Genomic DNA, 10,070 nt, shown 5'->3' on the forward strand with positions numbered 1-10,070 from the left:
GGCAACTGCACCTGGGGGTCAGAGGATGCGGAGGCCCAGGTGATTCTAGGAGCCCTTAACCTACCTCCTCTCCCTTCCCCACCCCATTTCCAGGGCAGAGAGAGACCATCAGGATACTGATGCCTCGTGGGCACTGAATTGAGACCCTAGGGACCTATAGATAAGGGCAGAGGATGTTCAACACCCTCCAGTCTGCATGAAGGAAAAGATAGAGAGCGAGAGAGAGAACCCGCGCTGGAGGGACCATCCAAGACCAAGACCAAGACCAGAGCCTCGCTGGGGTCGCCTCTCCATCCATCCGTCTCTGCGAGCCCCGCTCCCCAAGCCTCACCTGCTGCGCGGGCAGTGGGTGGAGGACTGGCTCCCAGCTCCGCCGCAGACTTCTCGGGTCTTGCTGCTTCCAGCCGCAGCCTCCTCCTGGGCTCCGGCACCAGGCCCGGGTTATAACCGCCCACTGGTCCCTGGGGCACATTCCCAGGTAGTGAGGCGCCTTGTCGGTCCGGCCTGGGCAATCTTCCCTCCTGCCTCCCCTCGGCCGCCTCCAGAGCACCCCCCACCCAGTCCCGAGCGCCACTCCCTCCTCCCTGGCCGCAGGATGGGGAGGGGTCCCTCCCCTGCCTCCCCCAGTCTCGGGTCTGGCTTCTTACCAGCGCGGGGATCTTGGGGCTCTCTGGCTGGCTCTGGGTTTCTTTGGTTTCTTCTCTCAGCCTCTCATTCATTCTGCCTGTCTCCCTCCTTTCTCCTCCTCCTCCCATCTTTTGTTTTGTTGTTTTGAGGGGATGAGGAATGGGGATTGAACTCACTGGGCATTCTATCTCCGGGCTACACCCCCAGCCCTTTTTATTTTTTATTTGGAAACAGAAGTTGCTGAGGGGCTCATTAATTTGCTGAGGCTGGCTTCGAACCTGCAAACCTCCAGTCTCAGCCTCCCCCAGAGTCCTGGGATGACAGGCGTGTCCCACGATGCACGGCCTCCTCCATTTTTCTCTCTTTTTTCAGACTCTTCTAGTCTCCCATCTCTCTTTCTTTCGCCACTGAATCCCTGAATCTCAGTTTGGTGCCCTCTCAGTCATATATTTATATTCATTCTATCTCTCCCTCTCTCTTCCTCTCTCTCTGTCTGTCTCTGTCTGTCTCTCTGTGTCTGTCTGTCTGTCTGTCTGTCTCTCTCTCTCATGCCTCCATGTCTCTGTCCCTCTTCTCAGTCCTCCCAGGCCCTCTCCCTGCCTTGCTGTTTATCTGTCCTCTGTGATTCTTTCTTTTGGAATGGCTCTGAAGGTTCTACTTGTCAAATCTACCTTAGAATGCTCATGCCACTTATTTTCTTTTATTCCCTTCTGCTTTATTATTTTAGGGCTTTTTTGCAGTATAATTGAGGGACAATAAACTGTGCATATATTAAAGTGTACAGCTGGATGCTTTTTTGTACACACACACACACACACACACACACACACACCCCTTACTACTGTTGCTATCCATCACCCCCTAAACCTTCAGGCCCTTTTATGGGTCTCTGTGATTCTCTGGCGATCTCTGTTTCTATGCATCTATCTATCATCCATCTATCTATCTATCTATCTATCTATCTATCTATCTATCAATCATCTATCTAATCATCTACTATCTTTTCCCTGTCTAGCTTACATTTCATTCCTAGGTGGCTCTGATTCTTCTCAATCTCTCTGTATCTCTCTGTCTGTCTCTCTCTGAGTATGGGTTTCCCTGTATCCTTCTGTCTGTCCCCCCCCCCCCCCCCCCCCCGTCTCTGAGCAGGGGAGACCCAGGGACTTTGCCAAGGAAGCCCTCAGCACCTCCCCGCCCCGGGGCCCAGGGGCAGCGGGGTCAGGGTCTCAGTCTTGGTGCCGAACAGATGCCTCAGCCTGGCTGGTGACTGGTGGAGCGAGGCGTGGGTGGCCGAGCTGGGCAGGGCCACTTATTGATAGGAAAGAGGCCCAGCGCCAGGACAGGGGGCGGGTGGCTCTTGGCTCTTTGGGAAATGGGCCATGGGTGGGGAGCTGAAGTGGCTTCTCCCTGCCCATCCTGGCATGCGGGCCTGCCTCTTCTGCCTCTGTCATTTGGGCTCTTCTTTCTGTCTGCCCACAACTCTGTGCCCAGGTCCCTGTCTCCACTAGGAGGTAAAAGTAAAACATTACTCTGCTCTGTGCCACACGCAGACCTGTCATGAGCAAATTGACAGACCTGTCATGAGCAAAATGGTTTTCAGGAGCCCGCGTGGTGGCGCACACCTGTGATCCCAGTACTTGGGAGGCCAGGGCAGGAGGCTCATAGGTTTGAGGACAGCCACAGCAACTTGGTGAGGTCCTCAGCAATTTAGTGTGATTCTGTTTCAAAATAAAAATAAAAAGGGCTGGGGTGTAACTCAGAGGCAGAATGCCCCCTAGGCTCAACCCCATTACCGTCCCCCAGGAAACCCAACCAATCAACTGAACAAACAAACAAAAAATCTTAAAGTGTAGTTCTAAAACCTACGCGTTCAATGTCTTCAAGAAGTCCTTTAGCTTTTAGACCAAATATTCAGAGCATTTTAGTGTTTGCATTTCAGTATTTGCATATATAAGTATATTACATTTATAAATAGGACCAACCTTGTATGTTTCAAGTATATGATACTGGATATAAATTTGCCATAACTCCAATTTTAAAATGTCCGCAGCTGGGCATGGTGGCGCACGCTTGTAATCCCAGCATTCGGAGGCTGAGACAGGAGGATCCGCGGTTTGCAGACAGCCTCAGCTGCCTAGTGAGGCCCTTTGCAACCCAGTGAGACCCTGTTTCAAAATAAACAGTAAAATGGGGCTGGAGGTGTCACTTAGAGGTAAAATGCCCCTGGGTCCCATCCCAGTACTGAAAAAACAAAACAAAACAAAATTCCCAGATCAATGAATTACATGTTTTAAGCTAAAGTCATAGGGCTGTTCCTACAGAAGAAAAAGGTTTTTTAGACACAAGCACCTTAAATACCCAATGTGTAGAGATTCTACTTCAAAAAGAATTCATGCTAAGGGGCAGGCTGTCCATCTTCTATGCATCATTCATAAGCCTGTCAGAATTAAAAGAAAACTTCAGTAGAGAAGAGAAATTAGGCGCTAAACCATGGCACCAACTCCCTGATATTTAAATTCTGAATGTGCAGCCAGCCGTGGTGCACTGCTGTAATAGCAGTACTGAGGAGGCTGAGACCAGAAGGTCCCAGGTTCAAGGCCAGCCTCAACAATTTAGCAAAGCCCCCAGTAACTCAGCAAGACCTTATTTCAAAATAAAAAATAAAATAAGACTTAGGATATAGCTCAGAGGTAGAATACCCCTGAGTTCAACTCCCAGTACGAAAATAAATACGGAAATAAATTCTGAGTTGGCCACCTACTATGTGTGAGACCTTGGCCACACCATGAACCCTCTCTGTGCCTCGTGGTACATACTGCACAGGCTCACTATGAAGATCAGATGGGCCAAGGTATGAAAAGCACTTAGACTAGAGCCTGGGAAGCCGAGCATGGTGGCGCACACTTGTAATCCCAGCGTTCGGGAGGCCGAGACTGGAGGATCGTGGTTCGCGGACAGCCTCAGCTACTTAGTGAGGACCTGTTTCAAAAAAAAAGAATAAAAAATCGGGCAGGGGGTGTAGCTTGGAGGTCAAATGCCTCTGGATTCCATCCCCAGACCTGAAAAAAAAAATGTATAGAGCCTGGCGTATGTTACTATTTGAAAATGCCATTATTGTCGCTGTGGTGGTGGACACCTTTGTTATTTCTCTTATCCATCAAGAAAGACAATTCCCTCTCCATTAACTGAAGTTGGCTTTGGTCTGGACAGTCATTGAGTGGATTTCTCCTGGTGATACTGGTGGGTTTTCATGGTCCTGTTTGTGTAGGTATGCGTGTTACTAAAAGGATTGAACCTGGGAGCATTCTACCTCCAAGCTATACCCCCAGCCATGTTTTTTGTTCTTTATTTTGAAACAGGGTCTCACTAAGTTGTGGAGGGCTTCACTAAGTAGCTGAGGCTGGCCTTGAACCTGTGATCCTCCTGTCTCAGCCTCCCAAGTACTGGGATTACAAACGTGCTCCATAATTCCCAAATCCTATTTATTATTCTTCCTTCTTTTCTTCTTTTATTTCTTTTATTTATTTTGTGGTGCTGGGGATGGAACCCAGGGGCATTCTGCCTCTGAGCTATATCCCCAGCCTTATATTTTGAAACAGGGTCTCACTGAGTTGCAAAGGGCCTAGGTAGCTGAGGCTGGCCGCAAACCACAATCCTCCTGTCTCAGCCTCCCAAATGCTGGAATTACAAGTGTGTGCCACCATGCCCAGATTATTATTGATTTTTTTTTTTTGAAACCACGGGCATTCTACCTCCCGGCTACACTCCCAGCCCTGAACCTGTGATCCTCCTGACTCAGCCTCCACGCCCAGTCCACTCCCAGAACTTCATATTGACAGTCAACCACTTCTTCCTTTCTTTATTTTGTGATGTTGGGGATTGAACCTAGGACCTCGCACATGCTAGGCAAGCATTCTATCACAGAGCCACATTCCCAGGCCTAAATGTTTGGTTTTAAAGACAGAGATCTTAAGGAGTTTCTCATACCTAGATCTGACCTTTTCCTTTTCCTCAGCACCCCTCAGAATCAGTCTCAGTTCTTTGTTTTGTGTTTTGGTGCTGGGGATTGAACCCAAGATAATCCTAACTCGGAGTGACAATCTCAACCCTATTTTGTTTTTTTTTTGTTTGGAAACAGGGCCTCACTAAGTAGCTGAGGCTGGTCTCGAACCCGCGATCCTCCTGTCTCAGCCTCCTAAGTACTGGGATTACAAGCATTGGCCACCACACCTGGGTCCCAGTTTTTCTGCTGGAAGCTCAATGACATTCTGTTGAACTACGTTTCCCACTCTGTCAACCTCTCTGGGCTCAAGCCCCAGCCTTCACGGTGCTGGCCCGTCTCCGGGGGCTCACACGCCCCCAGGCTTCTCCACAGTGTTCCTTGCAAGGTGGCCATCACCTGCCCTTCTATGTGGTGAACTCACATGTCCAGCAGTCTTTCTCCAGGCTCCTGGCGCCAGCCCCAGCTTAGCCCCCATCTTCCCTGCACCATCACCCCAAACCCCCTCCCTGGTGCCTAGCTCCAGTCTCTCCCCTTTGGTCCGGCCTGCATGTCGCCCCAGTGCTGCTCCTGCTCAAGATCCTTCCACGGCTCTCCATTACCCTTAGGAGAAAGTTGCAGCCTTCCAAGCTGGTGTCTGAGGCCCTTTGGGATCTGGCACCAACTTCCCTTTGTCACTCCCACTCATATACTTTGCCTGCCATCTTCTCGCCTCCCCACTCTTGCTGCTATGAAGAGAGCTTAGGGGAGAGAGCCTCTCCTGAGGGTTAGCGTAGGTGGGTGAGTCAACAGTGCTTCCAGCCGGGCGTGGTGGCGCACGCTTGTAATCCCAGCATTCAGGAGGCTGAGACCGGAGGATCGCGGTTCTCGGACGGCCTCAGCTACTTAGTGAGACCCTCTGCGACTTAGTGTGACCCTGTTTCAAAATAAAGAATAAAAAATGGGGCAGGGGGTGTGGCTCGGAGGTAGAATGCCCCTGGTTTCTATCCTCAGTCCCCAAAATAATAATAATAATAATAATAATAATAATAATAATAATAATGACACTTCCAGCAGGGTGTGGAAATTAAATTGGACTGTAAAGGACAACTGAGAAAATTTGGGCTTTCCAAAGGCAGAAGTGGAAAAAAAAGCAAAAGGCACCATTAGTAATAAAATTCACCCTTTATTGAGACATGGCGGGCCAGGAACTATTCCTGTGTATTGCACGTGTTTGAATTCTCTTACCGCCCAACAGCCTGTCTTACAAGGAATATACCATCATTATCTTATTTATAGAAGAATTGACTCAGTAAAGGAAGGAACTTCCCCAGGGCGCACAGATAGTAAGCCGAGAGCTGGGATTCCACCTCAGGTGTTGCCAGCGTTGGGACTCCTCTGTAGGAAGGCATCGAATCCAGGGAGGGATTGGACAGGGACGGCTGCTCAGAAAGGATCTTTCTAGACTCTTCGTGGTGGCGGTAAGACTGCGGCCCTGTCCTCACTCTCCCGAGCCCAGTGACACAAGGATGGGGCTGGGGTAGAACCAGGGAGAATGTATCCTGTCACTGCCATGAAGCACCAGGGTCACATCTGGGCGGCTGGGGAGGGAAGGGAGGGTTTTGGATGAGATATTCTGGAGCCAGCCAGGGGGTCAGAGGTCCAGAGCTGGATGTCGCACGTCAGGGTCACTTTTCTCTAATGGTTTTTCGGATCCAGCTGGTATATCTGCAGACGTTGGTGTAGACTCCTGGCTTCTCCTTCGATCCACAGGGGATGTTACCCCAGGACACGAGGCCTCGGAGGCGACCTCCGCATACCAGCGGACCCCCAGAATCTCCCTGTGAGAAAGAGAAAGAAAGTCAGACATAGAAAGCCAGAAAGACAGACAGACAGATGTGTACCGAGGGAGGATCAGAGGCACTCAGAGATAGACTGAAAGATTCAGGGGCAGAGACACAGGCAGACACAGAGAAGGATGAAAGAGACTGAAGAACAGAAAGATTCAGAAAGGTCCAGACAAGAGCCGGGCGTGGTGGCGCACGCTTGTAATCCCCGCGCTTGGGAGGCAGAGACAGGAGGATCTTGCTGGTTCGAAGTCAGCTGCGCTGGTTTAAGATACCCTGTTTCCAAATAAAAAAGTATAAAAAAATAGGTCTGGGAGTGTAGCTCGGAGTTAGAAGGGCTTCCAGGAACCCCAGTACCACCAAAAAAAAAAAAAAAAAAAAAAAGTAGAGACAAGAAAAGACAGAGAGAAGCCAGGCACGGCACACGCCCGAAATCCCAATGCTTGAGAGGCTGAGACAGGAGGACCACAAGTTTGAAGACAGCCTCAGCAGGTAAGGAGACTCTCATCAACCTAATAAGATCCTGTTTCAAAAAAAAAAAAAAAAAAGAAAGAAAGAAATAGAGCTGGGGTGTAGCTCAGAAGTAGAATGTCCCTGCGTTCAATTCCCAGTACCATTAAAAAAAAAAAAGAAAGAAAAGACAGAGAGAGAAAGAGAATGGAGATGGAGAGGTGGAGAAAGAGAGAGGAAGAGACAGAGAAATATATACTTCGAGTCATCAAATAGAAGAGAAGCAGGGGAGAAAGAGACCCAGGGCATGATACCCTCTGCCCCTTGTCCTGAGGCCAGTCCTTTTTTTTTTTTTTCCTGCCCCTCCCCCACCTTCTTTGTTTTGCTTTTTAAATTTGTGTGTGTGTGTGTGTGTGTGTGGTACTGGGGGTGGAACCCAGAGGCTTTCTACCTCCGGGATATACTCCCAGACCTATTTTATATTTTATTTGGAAACAGGGTCTCACTAGGTTGCTGAGAGCCTCACTAAGTAGCTGAGGCTGGCTTCGAACCCGTGCGATCCTCCTGTCTCAGCCTCCCAAGCGCGGGGATTACAAGCGTGCGCCACCACGCCCGGCTCTCCCCCATCTTTTTGTTTTGCTTTTAAATCATTCCGTATCACTTTCTCACCTGCTCTCTTGGCAGACCTGCACAAGCCCTTCAATGCATTAGTTATTTTGGCTTGAAGAACAGAGACTGGATGTACGGGTAAAGGGAATCTCGGGTTAAAGTTGTTGGAGAACCTGGCATGGTGGTGCATGCCTGTAAGCCCGGTACTTGGGAGGCTGAGGCAAGAGCATCACAGATTCAAGGCCAGCCTTAGCAACCTATGAGAATCTGTCTGAAAAAAATAAATAAAAGGGACTGGGGGAGGGGCATGGTGTCACATGCCAGTAATCCCAGTACTTGGGAGACAGGAGGATCATAGGTTTGATGCCGGCCTCAGCAACTTGGGGAGACCCTGTTCCAAAACAAAAAAACAAACGTGGTGAAGCACACTTCTAATCCCAGTACTTGGGAGGCTGAGACAGGAGGATCACAGGTTCAAAGACAGCCCCGGCAATGTGGAGGAGGCTCTCAGAAACCTAGTGAGACCCTGATTAAAAAAAAAAAAAAAAAAAAAAAAAAAAAAATTGGGCTGGAGGTTGAATGCCTTTAGGTTCAACCCCCAGTACCAAAAATAAATAAGTAAATAAAATAAAAAAAGGGCTGGGGGTGTAGCTGAGAGAGAGGGGGGGGGAGACCCCTGGGTCCAATCCCCAGCACCCCCAGAAGGTCCTGGGGAGTGGAAATGGAGCCCCTCTCTCTCCAGCTGGGGTCCCCATGGCCCAGGGTCCAGAGCTTGGGTACCTCCGAGCAGGGCTCATGGTGAGGGCTCTGCAAAAGGGCAGGTCCCTTAACCCACCTGCCACCTCACTGCGTCTCTGGTTCCTGGTCTCTCCTCCACCCTCGCCGCTGCGTTTCCTAGCTCTGCCAGCTGTTCTGCCAGCTGTCTCTGAACAGCTGCCTGCCCCTGACCGTGTCTCCTGTGTGGCACCGAGTCTCCTGCGCCTCTCCTGGCTGTAGTTTCCTCCCAGCCCGTCTCTCTCAGTCTGTTTTGGCCCGTCTCTCTCTCTCCCTCTCTCTGTCCCTGGCTGTGTAACTGGCAGGTCGCGGTGGCCTCACCTGGCAGGAATCCTTGCCGAACTTCTCATCGCCGGCGCACACCATGTTTGAGGTGATCTGGCCGGGGTAGGCGTGATCACACTCCTCACGAGGCACCAGGTGGATATATGCGCACTGGATGGTGTCAGGAAAATCACCTGCGAGGACCGAGGCCAGGCTCACCTCGGGGCCCGCCCTTCCCTTGCCCCTCGGCCGCCCCCCAAACACCGTAAGCCCCGCGCCCCCTTTCAGTCCCTATTTCCCACTGTTCCCCTCTTCCTGTTCTCCTCCCAGGCTTAGAACCCAGTCTCCTGATTGGCCTCTTTCCCATTATTCTTACCTCCCATTGGCTCGACTTCCCCACGCATCAGCGCTTCTCCACCAATCCTCATTTCCTATTGGCTCTCTCTCTCTCTCACTCTTAAGTTCTGCCTCCTTCTCCACTGGCTTTCCCTTCCTATTGGCCCTTCATCCAAGGGTCCACCTCCCTCATTGGTCCTTTCCTAATTGGGCCCACACTCCCCCTCTGCCTTTCATTTTCTATTGGCTCTTCATCTAGTGGTCCACCTTTTAAAATTGGCCCTTCGCGCACAGGCCCAGCTCAATGGTTCCTGCTGGTGCATTAAAGCGGTTTCTTTGATCCCTCTCTAGCGACTCCTCTCAGCTATAGGCCTTTTCAAGTTGACTTCTTTCTTGCTAGTTCTCTGCCTCGTTTGCTCTGTTCACACCCTTCGGTTGGCTCATCTGCTTACGGTGTCTCTTCTTCTCTTAGTTTGTTCTCCGTTTACCTTTTCTCCATCATCAGTGCCTCCTTTTGACCGACCATTCCTCTCCTTCCTAATTAGTTGATTGCTACTGACTGTCTCTTCTCACTGACCCTTCATTTCTTGGCCCATCTTTTCTATGCTCTTACACACCAGTCGACTTTCTCCGTTAGCAGTAGACCATTGGCCCAAGCCCTAAAATTTACCTCTCACTCTACTGACTTCACCCACCCATTGGGCATCCTCATTAAACCATCTTCCTTTTTTTTTTTTTTTTGTGGAACCCAGAGGCTTTCTACCTCCGGGCTACACTCCCAGACCTATTTTATACTTTATTTGGAAACAGGGTCTCACTAAGTTGCTGAGAGCCTCACTAAGTAGCTGAGGCTGGCTTCGAACCTGTGCGATCCTCCTGTCTCAGCCTCCCAAACGCGGGGATTACAAGCGTGCGCCACCACGCCCGGCTTAAACCATCTTCCCATGGTCCAACCCCTATTTACTGCCCCACCTTCATCTTTAGCCCTTCACCCTTTGGCCCACCTGTCCCACCTTCCCATTACCCTGCCCCACCCCCTTACCATCTGCCGTCTTGCCCCAGCCCAGGATGTGGCAGCTGGAGTGGTTGGCCATGCAGTTGACCTCCAGGGGCAGGGGCCATATCAGTTCAGAGAACTGGACTGGGTGTGCCAGGCGCAGCAGCATGATGTCCTGGTCGTGGGT

General features: G+C 50.5%; 1 protein-coding gene across 1 annotated transcript; it reads right to left on the reverse strand.

Moving 5' to 3' along the window:
* Nucleotides 1-6,294: 6,294 nt before the first annotated feature.
* Nucleotides 6,295-10,052, reverse strand: LOC308267692 (kallikrein-6-like; the record flags this gene model as incomplete). Its single annotated transcript, XM_080702566.1, has 3 exons — nt 6,295-6,447; nt 8,608-8,744; nt 9,929-10,052. The coding sequence occupies 3 exons, from the start codon at nt 10,050-10,052 to the stop codon at nt 6,295-6,297; spliced, it is 414 nt and encodes a 137-aa protein (XP_080558692.1).
* Between the last annotated feature and the right edge of the window lie 18 nt (nt 10,053-10,070).

This window comes from Muscardinus avellanarius (assembly GCF_963383645.1).
Source record: "Muscardinus avellanarius genome assembly, chromosome: 10".
Lineage (NCBI taxonomy): Eukaryota > Metazoa > Chordata > Mammalia > Rodentia > Gliridae > Muscardinus > Muscardinus avellanarius.